General features: G+C 35.1%; 1 protein-coding gene across 8 annotated transcripts in view; it reads left to right on the top strand.

Moving 5' to 3' along the window:
- The window catches only part of LOC124356541 (reticulon-1-A), a 163,161-nt gene that overhangs the window by 130,071 nt on the left and 12,616 nt on the right, over positions 1-20,474 (top strand). For 7 of the 8 annotated variants that reach the window (XM_046807598.1, XM_046807599.1, XM_046807597.1 and 4 more), the window contains one exon: positions 13,965-14,172. In XM_046807598.1, coding sequence (XP_046663554.1) covers positions 13,965-14,172 — 208 coding nt within the window. Of the gene's footprint in view, positions 1-510; positions 714-13,964; positions 14,173-20,474 lie in introns of those variants that run through there. The other variant, XM_046807604.1, reaches the window with a different exon arrangement.

Here is a 20,474-nt window from a genome sequence, read left to right as displayed (position 1 = left end):
GCTCAGTTTTTGGCTGTTTGTAGCACACGTGTTTTGTGTCGCTGGTGCGGGAACTTTAGTTCTACACTACACTCTACATTACTGACTGAACTGGTGCTGATCTGTTCATTTAGTTCTCTCAGAGATTCGTTTTTTACTTATAGCCTATCTCGAAACAACATACAAAATTAAATACAAAAATAATTTGATGTAGCAGTAGCTCAGTGTCAGGTGTTGGAACAGAAATAGGGTTGTGTTAATTCAGGAATATGGGGAAAGACTGCGTGATACAAGCACAACACGTAGATCGAACCCCTTTGTCACAAAACTATATAGTTGTTGGTAAATGTAATTAATTCTACAAAAATATTCCACAATTTATTCATTAAACCCTGCATGATGTTATCAAGTATGACAGTAGCGTAATGGTTGAACATCAGATCCCCGGGTTCAGTCGTTCACGAGTGTGTTCAGTCGGGGTTCGGTGGCAGTAAAAAGCGAAAGCGATACACAACACGACTGACATGCCGAAGCCGGTCGAGTTGGTGGGGAAAGGTACCCAAGCGATCCCCACCACCAGCTGTCGAGCTGTCTGTCGCGGTTCCACGTCTGTGCACGTCACCGCCGCACGTACCTCGTGCCCGAACCGCGAACCCGGAGTGCCACAGTCGCCATGGTCAAGAGGAACGAGAGGAAGTCTTACGTGCAAGAGGAGCTGCCGCCCAGGGGACCGGGTAAGTCGGGGTACAGGATATATCGGGGAACAGGATGGCTGCCAGTTCGTTCACCCGAGGTAGTCCCGATCCTTTGTCCGCGAACTGTAGAGTGATTCGCGGTACCTGACGTTGTCACCTCGACCAGAGGCTAGTTTCTTGCCAACATTGTTTAAAACCTACATTTTCTAGGCTATGTTTAGTATAACTTCATCACCACGGTAAGATACATTTAATTCCGTTTAACTAGCACGCTTCACATGTTTATAAAAATGTGCTACCCATAAATAAACGGTAGTTTTACTGTTTTCTTATATTTTTCACTCTAACTTTGTAAGGAATGTTATACATGAAGTAAATTATTTTCTTACAATGAAATATAAAGAATCACCCACATGGCAGCTGTCCTTGGGTCACCTATTCACGTGGGTGGCCAAGGCGGTTCTAATCCCGTACTGGATTAGCCAACCTCGAACATATGGAACCCCTTTTTACGACACTACTTTAAATCGAACATTATATGTGGATTATAAGATGATTATTAACAAATATTGTTGATTTTTGCATTGGTTTTATTTAAATTCCTTTTCACGGCAATCAATTATATGAAATTAGTAATAACAAGTTTTTTTTGACAACTTATGTAAAAGTTTGAAACTGTTGAAAGTTGTTTGCATTCTGCAGTTTAATAAATCTTTGTAGATTCTGCAAAACAATGCTGTAACCTACTTGGCAAAGATCGAAATATTGCAAACGTATATTTAGGAGGCCTCCCCCGCCCCCGCAAGCCGTAGGAGAACAATTAAAACATATTTTGCGCAAGGTATATTTAGTAATAATACTTGTTATAATGGTAAAATATTTATTAAAATTTCCCTTGTTTTTATTTGTTTCCTTCCATATTTTCGGGTGATATCTCCTAAACGTGAGTAAAATTCATAAAACAACGTAGTTTTTGTGGAATCAACAGAAATTCCTGTAAAACACTTGGTATTTAGCCGCGATTATCTTGGTGCGAGTCAAAATAGGAAGGAAACGAAAGGGTTAACATACGAAACGATCGTCATTTTTAGTTTGACACGTTTAGACCCAACCCGTAGACACGTAAATAATAATTATATCAGAATCCTCCTACGATATGAAGAGATAGTAAAATTAAGCTTTTATATATAATTGTAAGCTGGCTGATATAATTGTAACCCTTTCGCTACCTCACTATTTCAACCCCACTGAAATTAGCACAGCTTAAGAGTCATCAATTCATAGGCGGGCGCGGCCCTTCGCTCTTTAGTAGTTAGTCGTAATTTATATTGATAAATTTATTTTAGATCAGAATTCTCATTTTATCATTAGCGTTAGAAGTAGCCAGAGTAGTGCGATTGTCGTCACGTCGTAGGAAGGGACTGTGTCAAATCTCACTCAGATACCTGGGACAGTAGTCGCCTATCAGCTGTGTCAAGCCTCTTCTATATTATAGTTTTCATTGCATCTAATAACACTTTCTATATTTGAAACCGAACATTAAAAACGTGTCATAGTCTAGTAAAAGAAACGATTGGCCTTTTTTGTAATCTGTCTAGCTTTATGTCAATTCTCTTTGTATGATACTCATCTTGTGCTTCAGATTTAATATAAACGTTCTTGTGCTTTCCAATCTTGATTATTAGTTCGGTTAATATTCAAGTAATATGAATTTGTTTAGAAGTTAGCTTGTATATGGACTGCTTCTCTAATGTTCTACTCATTAGCTTGGACCTATCTAGTAATTAGTCGATGTAGCTGACTGTAAACCTTTTAAACTCGCAAATTAATTGGTTAACTGTCTACGGCAGTATAATTAATTATGTATAACGACTCGTGCACTCTCTTGCCGCCAGCGGCACAATTAGCGACCAGCGACCACGGCTGTGCTTTCCAATTAGAGCGAAACTAAGATCATCGTACAACATTTGCTTCATGGAGAATAGTTTTAAATACATCTTTGAAACGTTGTTACTCTGTCAATTTAAATAATATTTATAAATAATTAAAATAAGTTTTCAGTTAAATTGTTATTAACAATAAATTTGAAATAATTGTCTGTTACAGTGATCGAGAAATATATGTATATGATTTGGTAAAATCGGTTACGTCAGCACTCAGGTTTACAGAGTACTGAGTAGTAGTTAGGAAATAAAGAAACACGAACTGTTTGGTCCACAAGTGTATGACACTGCCCTTCACAAAGTGGCTCCATGACCTCTCCTGCAGAACATTCAGCAAAGTTTAGTGTAAGCTCATGTCTGATTCATGTCCTGTTTGGTCCACATGACCTGTATATGGGAGTTATATTGTAAAGTGTCTCCACTGTAGGATATTCAGCACGGTTTAGTGTAAGCTTGTGTTAGACTCGTGTCCTGTTCGGTCCACATGACCCGTATATTGGAGTTATATTGTAAAGTGTCTCCGCTGTAGGATATTCAGCACGGTTTAGAGTAAGCTTGTGTTAGACTCGTGTCCTGTTCGGTCCACATGACCCGTATATTGGAGTTATATTGTAAAGTGTCTCCGCTGTAGGATATTCAGCACGGGTTAGTGTAAGCTTGTGTCTGATTCATGTCCTGTTTGGTCCACATGACCTGTATATGGGAGTTATATTATAAAGTGTCTCCGCTGTAGGATATTCAGCACAGATTAGTGTAAGCTCATGTCTGATTCATGTCCTGTTTGGTCCACATGACCTTTATATGTGAGATGTAGTGTAAAGTGTCTCCGCTATAGGATATTCAGCACGGTTTAGAGTAAGCTTGTGTCTGATTCATGTCCTGTTTGGTCCACATGACCTGTATATGGGAGTTATATTATAAAGTGTCTCCGCTGTAGGATATTCAGCACAGATTAGTGTAAGCTCATGTCTGATTCATGTCCTGTTTGGTCCACATGACCTTTATATGTGAGATGTAGTGTAAAGTGTCTCCACTGTAGGATATTCAGCACGGGTTAGTGTAAGCTTGTGTCTGATTCATGTCCTGTTTGGTCCACATGACCTGTATATGGGAGTTATATTATAAAGTGTCTCCGCTGTAGGATATTCAGCACAGATTAGTGTAAGCTCATGTCTGATTCATGTCCTGTTTGGTCCACATGACCTTTATATGTGAGATGTAGTGTAAAGTGTCTCCGCTATAGGATATTCAGCACGGTTTAGAGTAAGCTTGTGTCTGATTCATGTCCTGTTTGGTCCACATGACCTGTATATGGGAGTTATATTGCAAAGTGTCTCCGCTGTAGGATATTTATCACGGTTTAGAGTAAGCTTGTGTCTGATTCATGTCCTGTTTGGTCCACATGACCTGTATATGGGAGTTATATTGTAAAGTGTCTCCGCTGTAGGATATTCAGCACGGTTTAGAGTAAGCTTGTGTCTGATTCATGTCCTGTTTGGTCCACATGACCTGTATATGTGAGATATATTGTAAAGTGTCTCCGCTGTAGGATATTCATCACGGTTTAGAGTAAGCTTGTGTCTGATTCATGTCCTGTTTGGTCCACATGACCTGTATATGGGAGTTACAGTATATTGTAAAGTGTCTCCACTGTAGGATATTCAGCACGGTTTAGAGTAAGCTTGTGTTAGACTCGTGTCCTGTTTGGTCCACATGACCTGTATATTGGAGTTATATTGTAAAGTGTCTCCACTGTAGGATATTCAGCACGGTTTAGAGTAAGCTTGTGTTAGACTCGTGTCTTGTTTGGTCCACATGACCTGTATATTGGAGTTATATTGTAAAGTGTCTCCACTGTAGGATATTCAGCACGGTTTAGAGTAAGCTTGTGTTAGACTCGTGTCTTGTTTGGTCCACATGACCTGTATATTGGAGTTATATTGTAAAGTGTCTCCACTGTAGGATATTCAGCACGGTTTAGTGTAAGCTTGTGTTAGACTCGTGTCTTGTTTGGTCCACATGACCTGTATATTGGAGTTATATTGTAAAGTGTCTCCACTGTAGGATATTCAGCACGGTTTAGTGTAAGCTTGTGTTAGACTCGTGTCCTGTTTGGTCCACATGACCTGTATATTGGAGTTATATTGTAAAGTGTCTCCACTGTAGGATATTCAGCACGGTTTAGAGTAAGCTTGTGTTAGACTCGTGTCTTGTTTGGTCCACATGACCTGTATATTGGAGTTATATTGTAAAGTGTCTCCACTGTAGGATATTCAGCACGGTTTAGTGTAAGCTAGTGTTAGACTCGTGTCTTGTTTGGTCCACATGACCTGTATATTGGAGTTATATTGTAAAGTGTCTCCACTGTAGGATATTCAGCACGGTTTAGAGTAAGCTTGTGTTAGACTCGTGTCTTGTTTGGTCCACATGACCTGTATATTGGAGTTATATTGTAAAGTGTCTCCACTGTAGGATATTCAGCACGGTTTAGTGTAAGCTTGTGTTAGACTCGTGTCTTGTTTGGTCCACATGACCTGTATATTGGAGTTATATTGTAAATTGTCTCCACTGTAGGATATTCAGCACGGTTTAGTGTAAGCTTGTGTTAGACTCGTGTCTTGTTTGGTCCACATGACCTGTATATTGGAGTTATATTGTAAAGTGTCTCCACTGTAGGATATTCAGCACGGTTTAGTGTAAGCTTGTGTTAGACTCGTGTCTTGTTTGGTCCACATGACCTGTATATTGGAGTTATATTGTAAAGTGTCTCCACTGTAGGATATTCAGCACGGTTTAGTGTAAGCTTGTGTTAGACTCGTGTCTTGTTTGGTCCACATGACCTGTATATTGGAGTTATATTGTAAAGTGTCTCCACTGTAGGATATTCAGCACGGTTTAGAGTAAGCTTGTGTTAGACTCGTGTCTTGTTTGGTCCACATGACCTGTATATTGGAGTTATATTGTAAAGTGTCTCCACTGTAGGATATTCAGCACGGTTTAGTGTAAGCTTGTGTTAGACTCGTGTCTTGTTTGGTCCACATGACCTGTATATTGGAGTTATATTGCAAAGTGTCTCCACTGTAGGATATTCAGCACGGTTTAGTGTAAGCTTGTGTTAGACTCGTGTCTTGTTTGGTCCACATGACCTGTATATTGGAGTTATATTGTAAAGTGTCTCCACTGTAGGATATTCAGCACGGTTTAGAGTAAGCTTGTGTTAGACTCGTGTCTTGTTTGGTCCACATGACCTGTATATTGGAGTTATATTGTAAAGTGTCTCCACTGTAGGATATTCAGCACGGTTTAGTGTAAGCTTGTGTTAGACTCGTGTCTTGTTTGGTCCACATGACCTGTATATTGGAGTTATATTGCAAAGTGTCTCCACTGTAGGATATTCAGCATGGTTTAGTGTAAGCTTGTGTTAGACTCGTGTCCTGTTTGGTCCACATGACCTGTATATTGGAGTTATATTGTAAAGTGTCTCCACTGTAGGATATTCAGCACGGTTTAGAGTAAGCTTGTGTTAGACTCGTGACCTGTATATTGGAGTTATATTGTAAAGTGTCTCCACTGTAGGATATTCAGCACGGTTTAGTGTAAGCTTGTGTTAGACTCGTGTCCTGTTTGGTCCACATGACCTGTATATTGGAGTTATATTGTAAAGTGTCTCCGCTGTAGGATATTTAGCAGGGTTGCTCTAGCAGTAGACCTACAACTAGTCAACTTAATACGTCTTATTTGTCACATTTACCATTTTTTGAATTTTGAAAAAGAAAATAAGAGTAGGTGTTTCACTTGAAAGTTGGGGCAAAACATCAAACCTTTGTGTTGTATGTAAACTTTCCTTATTGACATGAAAAAAGAGAAAACTAATCCTATGTTTCCAAATGAACAAAGTGTATTTTTAATAATATTTTAAAATCTTAATTAATTACATCTCGCCAAACATTATGACTACAAACGGAGGAATACAATGGTTTAATAGTTTAGTGTATAATTATATAAATGTTTAGATACACTGGCATAGACTAAAATCTAATAACACGAAATATTTGAATCTTTTTATATAATTGGTCATACATTTTCTAGGTAACAAAAGATATTCAGATTTTATATTAAGAAAATAGTGTCAGAAATTGTTATTTTTTGACTGTGTGGTGTTTCTCAAGAGAATATGGCGATTTGTAGTAGCTAAATAAATAATTTTTATCAGATTTCTCAGTGCATGGAAGTAAGAAGAAACTTTAAAAAATGTCCTTAAATTTTAGTCTTTCTTCTATACAAATTTCTAATCGTGTTCGGCCATTTATATTTTTATGGTTTCATCACTCATGACACTAATTATAGGGGCCTGAACAGAAACATGGCAACAAAATCAGGGAATTAGTTTTTGTTAATTTAGTTGTCTCAAATTATAGTGAGAATGTTGGTGCACATCTGGTGACTCGTCTCTCTAATCGCATTGGCCCCGGCACGAGTGTATGACGCGAGAGAAACTAATTTTGTCTTTTAAATTATCAGAATTTGTCAGAATCTCCTTTCTTTAAATGTGTCTTCATTGCCTCTAAAAATAAACATAAAACTTGACAAATGGTTTCCACACGTGACTCTTTAAATTGTTTTGATACAAATCCAAAGCTACTTTACCACATTTACAGTATATGAATTTACATTCCCTCAGAGAATGGTTGACAGTGTCCACTGTCCAATGTGGTTCAGCAAACACTTGAGTCGCTGCTCTATCTCACTCGGGGAATTTACAAATCTGCCTTTTATTGCGTCTCACTCGAACATAGATAAAACTATTTCCCAATCGAACCAACTTCTTGATGATTATTTTTGTAATAAAGGGGATTATATTATAGTGAATGATAAAATGTGGTTTGGCGGCCAAGAGGCCAAGAGAGGCAGGAGGTGGACCACAAATAACCACGACCGCGCCGTGTCCAGTCCAGCCAGTGGCGGAATGTTTGGCTGGCCGCCCGTCTTTACAGTGGCCACCATTACTGGAAAACTATCATAGAAACATTTCACCGATTGTGTATTTTGTGATTACATTCAAATATAAATCCTTGTCAGACTTTGATAAAAACCTGAACTCTAGAATATTGTGTTATATGTATCGGTAAAGATGTGTGTCAGGGTGTGTCTGCTGTATTGAAATACTGGTATGAGAAGGTGGAGGGTCCATCAGCTCATTCCCCTCGACCTTGAAACTGTCAGCCTTTGTGGGCTTCTCCCCCCTGTTGCCACTGACCTACCCCAATGGCCTTTTTGAGCTTCGCTTCCATTCACTGTTAAGAGTTTGAGTACTGATTTACTCAACAGGACGGTCAGGCATAGATCGAGATAATAAACCTCAGTCGTAAGGACTGGTTTGATATCACCCCATCTGGGATGATTTCTTATTTTATTTATTTGTATTTATGTGACACCGTATCACGGGATCGAATAGTGCATTTGTACTGATTCCACTTTCTGATGGCAGACTGATTCAATTTTTCGTTTTTATTACATGCAATCTTTTATCCGATGGATGGACCTTTTTTAGTTTAGTAGTGTTGCTGTATTAGACAGACAACCATATTACACAGGACATTATGAAATTTGTCACTTTCGGGGCGTTACATAAATGTTTTTGCTCAGTACACTAGTACAGGAAGGGTGATAAAGTAAACTCTCAATAATTATCCGTGAAGTTGACCGGCGCGGGTCCCGCGGACAATCCACAAATACACTTTAACGTCAATATAAGGGTGATAGAGTAAACTCGCAATTATTCGTGAAGTTGACCGGCGCGGGTCCCGCGGACAATCCATAAATACACTTTAACGTCAATGTAAGGGTGATAGAGTAAACTCGCAATTATCCGTGAAGTTGACCGGTGCGGGTCCCGCGGATAATCCATAAATACACTTTAACGTCAATGTAAGGGTGATAGAGTAAACTCTCAATTATCCGTGAAGTTGACCGGTGCGGGTCCCGCGGACAATCCATAAATACACTTTAACGTCAATGTAAGGGTGATAGAGTAAACTCGCAATTATCCGTGAAGTTGACCGGTGCGGGTCCCGCGGATAATCCATAAATACACTTTAACGTCAATGTAAGAGTGATAAAGTAAACTCTCAATTATCCGTGAAGTTGACCGGCGCGGGTCCCGCGGACAATCCATAAATACACTTTAACGACAATGTAAGGGCGATAGAGTAAACTTTCAATTATCCGTGAAGTTGACCGGTGCGGGTCCCGCGGACAATCCATAAATACACTTTAACGTCAATGTAAGGGTGATAGAGTAAACTCGCAATTATTTGAAGTTGAACGGCGCGGGTCCCGCGGATAATCGATAAATACACTTTAACGTCAATGTAAGGGTGATAAAGTAAACTCTCAATTATTTGAAGTTGAACGGCGCGGGTCCCGCGGATAATCGATAAATACACTTTAACGTCAATGTAAGGGTGACAGAGTAAACTCTCAAAATTGCGGATAGTAGACTCAAATTAGCCGATAAGATATGTTTACATTGGCCAAAAATTTATTCTTATACTATTTCTCATTAATTTTAATATGCAAGGCAATTTTAACACTTCCGAGGTGTATGTTTAATTTTTAAAGATTTAAGATATTTTTGGCGTATGTTTAATTTGTTATATATGCATTTTAACCGCTGATACCATGGATAAACCTCAGAGTGAATAAGCCTCTAGTAGAAGATAATCTCTAGTATACTATACTTATACTTTTATTTATTCTTTAGAAATGTACAGCAAGTACTAAGGAAATAGAAAAATCTCTTTCATTACCAACTACTTGCATTTCTAATGGTGGCTTCAGAGTGAATAAGCATCTAGTAGAAGATAATCACTAGTATACTATACTTATACTTTTATTTATTCTTTAGAAATGTACAGCAAGTACTAAGGAAATAGAAAAATCTCTTTCATTACCAACTACTTGCATTTCTAATGGTGGCTTCAGAGTGAATAAGCATCTAGTAGAAGATAATCACTAGTATACTATACTTATACTTTTATTTATTCTTTAGAAATGTACAGCAAGTACTAAGGAAATAGAAAAATCTCTTTCATTACCAACTACTTGCATTTCTAATGGTGGCTTCAGAGTGAATAAGCATCTAGTAGAAGATAATCACTAGTATACTATACTTATACTTTTATTTATTCTTTAGAAATGTACAGCAAGTACTAAGGAAATATAAAAATCTCTTTCATTACCAACTACTTGCATTTCTAATGGTGGCTTCAGAGAATCATGGCAAAGTGTGGTGTGAAAGAAGTATTGTTTAAAAGTTCTGAAATGATGGACAATTTATTCACTGGAGTATAAATGTTCAGTCCAGTGGAGTTTGGTTTTAATACTGTTGGATTGAGTTTAGCTGTTCTGGTCTTTTCAGGCATTTAGCAACTGAGTTTGGTCAAATTGAATTAGAAAACTGCATTTTATTATTAGAAAATGTAAGAAATGAAATGATGTGAGGATCCTCTATTTTATATGCTCTCAGTTGTTTCAATGTGACCTTGACTTATTAGTTAATTGGCACTAACTAATTGAAAGTATCAAACTGAATTCAGTATTATCAGACAATTATGGCAAATAGTGTGTTTTCAACAGTTATACGAGGTACAAATTTCTCTCTGTACTAGTTCAATGCGAGTACAAGAACACACTATTTGAGTACAAGTAAACTATATTTGTATAAGGAACATTGTATCTTGAGTGCATCTTATTTATTTAGCTGATGTTTACATAACACCTGTTAAATACCATTACAGTTTGTATTATTGTATGTTTAAAAGTTGTATTATTTATATATGTAAATGTATGATTAAATTTGTAATGCTATATCAATTACAAAATAAATGTTTATTTGTTTTAAATTAGTTTTAGCTAATATGGCATCTCTTGAGCACATGAAATATCATAAACTGTACATGTTCCTGGAGAATCATGTTCTGGAGAGAGGGTCAATAAATTGTATCCTTGTGTAATTTCAAAATTACAAAACAGGGTGTAAACGGGCTGTGCCATAGATTATCAAAAGACTAATGGACTGGTAATGTAAGCACCCCCTGGAAATTATGGGATCTTAAAATTGTGTTTCCAATATAAGCTATGGTTAAGAATTTCTCAAATCATGATGCACTTCTGTCACTATTTTGCCCGTTTTATTGATTTCAGTTTCTCGCAAATATTGTCATTTTAAATTAATAAAAATTAAATATATGAAATAATAGATCTCTGTGTATTTCACAGCACTGAAAATAGGCAAGTAGTAGTGATATCCTCGAAAGATTTGTGCCAACAATTGTTGGCCTCTACATCTTTCTACCATTAACATTTGTAAGATCTTATCTTATATCATGTAAGTACTACTGCAATTTTATACACACATTCTTAGGGTTCCTGGTTGACATATAGGCCTATTCCTATTTTGAAAATCCCACAGGGCTTTACCCCACTGGACTTAAAACTCCCCTTTAGGGTCAGTCATCGTATAGTAAAATGTGTTTTAATCGCTTGTCAAAGTCAAGAATAATAAATACAATGACTTATACACATTTACACAGGTGATAGTAAATGTTTGTTGTTATTTTTCTGTTAAAGTCAGTTACACTTTACAAATGTCATGTTACGTGCAGAAGCTTTTCTTTGTTTGTGTTTTTTTTATTGGGATTTTAATAAATCTTTAAGATATTTCAATATATGATTAGCTAATTTATGTTAGCTTTTAAAAATAATTTCTTACATTGTAAAGTTAAATAATGATTTACTCTGCATGGACTTTGACTATGTTGTTGTTATATAATCTTACGGGTTGGCTGTATTTTTTTTTCTTACTATTTCATAAAATTATAAATTTAATGCAGGCTCTCTTAAGACAATTAAATAAACATACAGTTATACATTTTTTTATTTTTTAAGTGGAAGTGAAGTGATACACAAGTTTTACTATTGAAAAGTATTATAGGGTTCAACACAGTATAATAAATAAATATTATTTATTTGACGGAAATTCTAACATCAAAAGGAGTGGAAATCAAAGAGTAGTGAATTGTGATTGAAATAAGAAACTTAAAAGTTTTATAGTTCATATAAATCTTAGTGATGACCATTGATTTTGATAAACTCTAAAAGATGTAATACTTTTTATGGAAAAGTTTTTGTAAGTGTGAAAGGACCATTAAAAGTTTAAATTATTTTGAATGGAATAAAAATTATATCATTTATAACATGGAGGGAAATACAGACAGTATTGTATTTATCACAATTTAATGAGAGTAAATATTGCATTAAAATGTCAGAGTTTAATTTTATAGTGGGTCGAATGGGCAAATGTTGTGTTATACAGTACGTATAAACATCTAAAGTAAACTGCTTTACACTTTTCCCAATAATTTTATAGTGGGTCGAATGAGCAAATGTCGTGTTATACAGTACGTATAAACATCTAAAGTAAACTGCTTTACACTTATTCCCAATAATTTTATAGTGGGTCGAATGAGCAAATGTCGTGTTATACAGTACGTATAAACATCTAAAGTAAACTGCTTTACACTTATTCCCAATAATTTTATAGTGGGTCGAATGAGCAAATGTCGTGTTATACAGTACGTATAAACATCTAAAGTAAACTGCTTTACACTTTTCCCAATAATTTTATAGTGGGTCGAATGAGCAAATGTCGTGTTATACAGTACGTATAAACATCTAAAGTAAACTGCTTTACACTTTTCCCAATAAATTTATAGTGGGTCGAATGAGCAAATGTTGTGTTATACAGTACGTATAAACATCTAAAGTAAACTGCTTTACACTTTTCCTAATAATTTTATAGTGGGTCGAATGAGCAAATGTTGTGTTATACAGTACGTATAAACATCTAAAGTAAACTGCTTTACGCTTTTCCCAATAAATTTATAGTGGGTCGAATGAGCAAATGTTGTGTTATACAGTACGTATAAACATCTAAAGTAAACTGCTTTACACTTTTCCCAATAAATTTATAGTGGGTCGAATGAGCAAATGTTGTGTTATACAGTACGTATAAACATCTAAAGTAAACTGCTTTACGCTTTTCCCAATAAATTTATAGTGGGTCGAATGAGCAAATGTTGTGTTATACAGTACGTATAAACATCTAAAGTAAACTGCTTTACACTTTTCCCAATAAATTTATAGTGGGTCGAATGAGCAAATGTCGTGTTATACAGTACGTATAAACATCTAAAGTAAACTGCTTTACACTTTTCCTAATAATTTTATATAGCACTAGCTGTTTCCCGCGGCTTCGCACGCTTTCCGTAAGCTTCGTCCTTGTATGTGCACTTCTGGTTCAAGTAAATATATTTCCAATGCCGATGTTGAGTTTGCCTTGTTGCAACGATCAAGAAAATCTGTCAAGTGTATGTTTATAGTACATTGTACATGTACTTTATTATAAAGCGGCCTAACACTCAAGTTTTAAGTTCAACCAGAAATGTATCTTAAAGACAAATATATATCATAACATATCACCTTCAAATAGTGTTTAACTATTTAATATACGTAATTGTTTCGTAATTGCAGTTTAAATTGTGCAGGCGCTTTGAAAACTTTGATCTTTTGCAGTGCTACATGGTGGCTAGTTGCAATAATGGGCATAGCGCATAAACCTTCTCCGTAAAAAAATACATATACATACACATTTTCATAATCATCGGTCAAATGGTTTACGATTCTACAAAGGACAAACACACAAACATTCATTTATATATATATATATATATATATATATATATATATATATATATATATATTAATAACATTATATATATATATATAGATTGAAGAATAAATTCTAATTTCATTTATATTTAAATATGATATACTTATAAAAACTTAAAAAAATTTCAAACTAAATGATTTCAGTGGACAAGGTTGGACTTTCAGCTTTGTAGCCTATAGATAATTTTTCTGGCAATAAAGCATGGTTTGGTACTAATTGAACTTGTAATAAAAATGTAGTCAATGTCAAAATATATCTCACAATGTTTTTCCATTTTATATATCTGCTACTGACTAAAGCTCTCGGGTGGAAGAAGTAAAATGTTTGTTTTAATCAAATAAAAATGTGTCTTATTTCATAGAGAATTATTTTTAATTGATGTATTCATCAGTACAGAACTTCAATTTTCTATTTTATTGGAAAACCATTTTCTGCCTTCCTGTTGTTCTTTCTTCAATATTTAGTTTTATATTAATATAAACATTGATATCTTCTGTAGCATCATATACATGTAGTGTATAGTGTGGTTAGACTGACAGTAATTGTGTGTTCCAGTGGAGGCGCTGGTGTATTGGCGGGACCCCAAGAAGTCGGGGGTCGTGTTCGGCAGCATCATGGCGATCCTGCTGTCCCTCTGCTACATGTCCCTGATCAGCGTTGTGGCCTACTCGTCCCTACTCGCTCTCACAGGCACCGTCTGCTTCCGCATCTACAAGAACATCCTGCAGGCAGTCCAGAAGACCAGTGAAGGCCATCCTTTCAAGTAAGTTGTGCTGCCACACATGAGCAAGCCGAGCAATGGCTTCAATCCAGCGTTAATATTTCAAGAACACAAATCTCAGATTGATTCTAATCAGTGTCCATAAGTCATAACACATTGGATAGGCACCGGTACTCTTCCTGGTAGCTGTGTGTTATTGATAGAGATAGCATTGGTTTTTACTTTATCTTTGTGTACAGGCTGATTAATTTAGAAATAGAGCTTCAATCTTTTGTTAAACACATAAAAATGCGAAAAAATATTCCTATATATATATATATATATATACGATGTGTGTGTGTGTGTGTGTGTGTGTGTGTGTGTGTGTGTGTGAACGTGTGTGTGTATGTGTGTGTACGTGTGTGTGTGTTTACGTGTGTGTGTGTGTGTACGTGTGTGTGTGTGTGTGTGTGTGTGTGTGTGTGTGTGTGTGTGTGTGTGTGCGTGTTTACAGAGTTTACAAAAACCTTTATTTCAAAAATGTACATACATTTACAGAGTCAGGTGCTTGGAAGCACGTGTGACTTATTTACAACATAATGCAATAACTTAGGCTAAATATACATGCAGTTGGCAATTCAAGGTTTTTTTCTTATTTTTATGCTTTCTTCCACCATGGTGCACAAATACTATACTCTTACTATCAGCCCATAATATATACTTAATTTACTACTTATACAATCCAGATTTTAACAAGAACCATCTCACAAAAACGAGGTAAAAAAAAAATTTAACAAGCATAAATATATTAAGTTTTAACAAATAAATATATAAATAATAAAATATTAAATATCAAATATCAAATATCACATTTTTGGCCAGAACACTTTCTATCCCCATGAACAACCCAAAACAGTAAGATCAACAAACAATATTCAAAATATCAACAAGCATAAATATATAAATAGATTTAAAAATAAATAATTATCAAAACAGCAGTAGAGTATTATAAATTTCAAAAATATTAACAAGCATAAATATATAAATAGATTCAACAAACAAATAATTATCAAAACAGCAACAGAGTATTATAAATTTCAAAAAACATCAACAAGCATAAATATATAAATAGATTTAAAAATAAATAATTATCAAAACAGCAGTAGAGTATTATAAATTTCAAAAATATTAACAAGCATAAATATATAAATAGATTTAACAAACAAATAATTATCAAAACAGCAACAGAGTATTATAAATTTCAAAAAATATCAACAAGCATAAATATATAAATAGATTTAACAAACAAATAATTATCAAACAGTAAATAACAAATATAAAATACCAATGACAAATATAACACAAACAGACGACAACAACATAAAATAGTATGTAAGTATTAATAGAATATATAATTTTCATTACTTTCCGCGACATACATTTTAATCTTCATTTTAAATCTGGGTCTCGAATCAAATATTATATCATTTCCTAATTTTAAAATACATTTATTTATTATTTTTGGTCCAATATAACAAAATTGTTTTCGAGCGATTTCCTTTCTAAAACATGGAACAAGAACTGACAATATATCCGATGATCTTGTATTGACCCCGTTTTCCCTAATATGATACTTATCTATGTGTTTGTGCATATGAATTGCTGAACACAATACATATAGTTTATTTAAAGTTAATATGTTGTTTTCAAAAAATACATGAGAAACTCTATCAAATTTTTTTAAACTAAAAACATTTCTAATAGCAAATCGTTGTGTCATACGAATTGGTTTTAAAACATTTTCATTACTCCCCCCATAATGGATTATTCCATACCTTAACAGACCCTCAAACCAAGAGAAATAAAGCTTTAATAAATAGTTCGAGGCAAGGAATTCTCTCATATGAAATAGGGCATAGTTTACTTTTCTCAATTTTTTCACTAAATAATTACCATAAGCGTCCCATTTTAACCACCTATCAATAATCAAACCTAGGTATTTAATATTACTAACGATTTCAATTGGTTCACATACACAATTATATTTACAAAGGTGCTTGTGACAATAAAAAGTAAAGTCGTGTTGTAGATCTTCGCAGGTTTTCTCTCTTTCTGAATATACCAAACACTTTGTCTTAGATGTATTTATTAGGAGTTTATAATCTATTAGCCAGTTTGACACAGCTTCCAAATCATTAGAGATCGACAACCTTAAACTAGTCTTACTATACGATGAACATACTAAAGCTGTATCATCTGCATATGCAAAAATCTGAGAATTTAGTTTTAATTTTAATAGTTCATTTATATATATAATAAACAAAAGGGGTCCAAGAACACCTCCCTGTGCCACTCCATACTTCAATTCCATAGCTGCACTAGTATGATTTTCGATTTTTATTACTTGCTTCCTATGTTTACAAAATGATTCCAACCAGACCAATGCATTACCCTTAACTCCGTACCCCCTCAGCTGCCTCAACAGTATCTCTATGTCCACAAGGTCAAAAGCTTTACGGAAATCGAGGTAAATTGCAACTGTAAATTTACTTACATCCAGCGACTCAGCAATATATCTTATATGTTTCTCTATAGCAACATCTGTACCTTTATTATGCAAAAACCCAAACTGATTATTAGCTATTATAGAATTGTTTAAAAAATACATTAACAATTGTTGTTTTATAATAGACTCAAAAATCTTTGCTAGAGTGCTAATCACGGATATAGGTCGGTATGACGAGAATTCTTGCGGATTTCCAGATTTATAAATTGGCACAACAGCTGCGACCTTAAAGGCATTGGGAAACACACCCTGCAATAACGATTTTGAGAATATATGATTCAAAATAGGAACAAAAACAGTTATATTTTTCTTTATAGTTATTATATTAATGCAATCCAATCCACAACTTTTCTTGTTCTTCATTTTACTTATTATGTCATAAATACAATTTTCTGTAATATGAAAATCCTCAAAATATGAATCTAATTCACTAAAATTTAGATTATTAAATAAGTCATTGCCAAATGACTCTTCTCTCAATTGGGCCGTTACATTTACAAAATATTGATTAAACTGCTCAGCAACCATTACTTCATTACCCTTCACCTCTGTTACAGCCCCGTTGCATATAACTTTATGTATTTTACTTTTTTCTTTATGCGTGATGCTCTTAACGATTTTCCAATATTTTTTTGTGTTTCCATTACTCCTATCCACCAAAGATGAATAGTGACTCAATTTAGCCTGCTTAACCTGTCTGCACACCAATCTAGATAAAGTAATGTACCGTGTCTTAATAAACAAATTATTTCTATCTTTGGCATATAATTTATATAAATAATTTTTTCTATTTACTAACTGTACCAAATCATCTGTAATCCATGGATTTCGCCTTCTATTACTACTATTAATCTTCTTCAGTCTACAAGATTGATCATAACATGTATTGTAAATATTATAGAAACATTCGACACTTTGATTTACATCAACAGACTCATAAACTCTAGACCAACTCGCAGCAGAAAGCCTATCGCGAAGTTTATTGTAATCCACAACTTTACAAAACATATACTTAGAATAGTTATTTATACTGGGAATATTATTTTTAATACTTATTAAATTGGCATGATGATCAGTAATACTTGACTCTACCACTTCACAATCAAAATGTATTGCCTTTGTGCTGCGAATTAGTACATGATCCAAACAAGATACATAATTGTCAACTATTCTGGTAGGTAACTTTACATAATTTATAAAACCATAAGAGGAAAACAAATCAATATATGTGTGTGTGTGTGTGTGTACGTGAGTGTGTGTGTGTGAACGTGTGTGTGTGTGTGAACGTGTGTGTGTGTGAACGTGTGTGTGTGTGTGAACGTGTGTGTGTGTGTGTACGTGTGTGTGTGTGTACGTGTGTGTGTGTGTGTGTGTACGTGTGTGTGTGTGTGTGTGTGTGTGTGTGTACGTGTGTGTGTGTGTGTGTGTGTGAACGTGTGTGTGTGTGTTTGTGTGTGTGTGTGTGTTTGTGTGTGTGTGTGTGTTTGTGTGTGTGTGTGTGTGTGTGTGTGTGTGTGTGTGTGTGTACGTGTGTGTGTGTACGTGTGTGTGTGTGTGTGTGTGTGAGTGAGTGAGTGTGTGTGTACGTGTGTGTGTGTGTGTGTGTGTGTGTGTGTGTGTGTGTGTGTGTGTGTGTGTGTGTGTGTGTGTGTGTGTGTGTGTGTGTGTGTGTGTGTGTGTGTGTGTGTGTGTGTGTGTGTGTGTGTGTGTGTGTGTGTGTGTGTGTGTGTGTTAGTGTGTGTGTGTGTGTGTGTGTGTGTTAGTGTGTGTGTGTGTGTGCGTGTGTGTGTGTGTGTACGTGTGTGTGTGTACGTGTGTGTGTGTGTGTGTGTGTGTGTGTGTGTGTGTGTGTGTGTATATATATATATATATTGGAACTTTTTGATGTTGATGGCATTTTGGATGTCGAAAGACCTAGTGCAAGAAATGAATAAATAGTGTTTAACAGTCTTCTTGTGATGCTTTATGTATTGCATACACAAATAGTACCTCCAGCTCAGTCAGAAGTAGTAAGTAAATTTGTAAGAGTTGGACCATTATTATTTACTCCCATGAAATTTACACCTACTCATTATCACGAAAACAGCTCGCAATACAAAAAAGTCTATTAAGTTAGGAAATGTTCTATTCATGCCAGAACACTTTTTATATTTTTTCTTGATAAATAACGGAATTGTAAATTTGTTTTGAAGATTGCCATGACACCGCGTTCACCGGTGTAAACACTTTTATAATCAATAACCTCTTGGAAACTATTGTAATCAACACTTCGTAAACAGTGTGTTGGCGGCACACTGTGCCGTTTTGTTTTGTGCTATACCTGTGTACCTCCAATAACACTGCATTTAGAGATCTGCAATCTGATCTCTTCTTTAGGTAAATAACTAACCTAACACATAATTACAAACTAGGTTAAAGTAAACAAATCATACCACTGCGTTGTGACACCCGTAAGTCACAAATCACAACCACCATGTTGTGCGTCAACTTCACAAACTCTAAAACAAGCCCTTAATATAAAAACTAAACACAACATTAATTATTAAAACTGAACTACAGAATACAGGTCACAATATGTCTGCACTCATCAACCAACCACCTACGACTGACCAGAGGCTAACAGCAAATGGCGATCGTCACAGCAGAAACAAGATGGTGGTAATGAAAAAAAGGAAGGGGTGCAGGAATGGACCCCTTAAAAAGTTTGTTAGTGTAAATAGACGACTGTTTTTGAACCATTATAAACCAATGTGGTATTTAAACAATTCCTAAATATAATCCAAATTACACTTGAGTTCATATGTGCTTATGAGAATCAGAAACTGAGCAAACACTTAAAATCCTTGTGATTAACCTTTTGAGATTAATCATTTTATCTTTACAACATATTAATAAATATATATCTCACTTAAGAAAATTTAACAAATTTCACAATTTGGGTTGTACTGTGAAACCTTGATAAATCGAAACTGAAGGGAAAATACAAAACTCAGATATATCAAGAATTTTAATATAATATGGTTCTATATATCATGGCTCTTTGGAGAAGACTTCGATATATAGATATTTGCTCTGTTGTTCTGTTATTCACTATATTAAGTAATCAGCATACTTTGATATATATATATATATATATATAATTATATAGAGGTCCACAACAACTGCAGTAATAATGTAGGCTTGCTAATAAGAAATGGTCAAGAGAGTATTCGCTGGTATACCAAACTTCTTTTGCAATGTCACCTTTTTCTTATTCTCTGCATCCACAGTCTCTTTAAGTTTAACTTTATGTTCGTTTTGCCTTCGCACATTTACATGAAATACTGTCATAGCTGAAAACCTGACACGCACAGTTCACTAGGTTAACATAAATTGAGGTTATTTATATTAAACCTTCGATATATAGAGGTATTACTAGCATTTAAGTAAGTAAATGGCACATTCAAGGGGAATGACAAAGCTTCAAGGACATTTATCAAATCTATCAAGGAATTTGATACATTGATGTTCGATATATCAAGGTTCCACTGTATTACTTCACAATAAATCCAAAACCATTTCCATTCCATTCATTAATTTTTAAATGCTCAGAATAGTAATCCATTAAAGTATTGTATCCATAATTAAGTATTTTATAAATATGTTCAAATGAGATTGTCCAGCATTAACCCTTAATACTAGCTGGTGTGGTCGGCTGCTGATAATAGTGCAGGGCCACAGTTGGCATTACTTCAGAGAGTGGTGCCAACCCGAGCACAAAGCACACATTATTTCAGCTCTCGACCGCTGCTGTCACGAG

The sequence above is a fragment of the Homalodisca vitripennis genome, chromosome 3, assembly GCF_021130785.1.
Source record: "Homalodisca vitripennis isolate AUS2020 chromosome 3, UT_GWSS_2.1, whole genome shotgun sequence".
Classification (NCBI taxonomy): domain Eukaryota; kingdom Metazoa; phylum Arthropoda; class Insecta; order Hemiptera; family Cicadellidae; genus Homalodisca; species Homalodisca vitripennis.
Note: the sequence above shows the minus strand (reverse complement) of the source record. Positions and strands in the feature narration are given on the sequence as shown.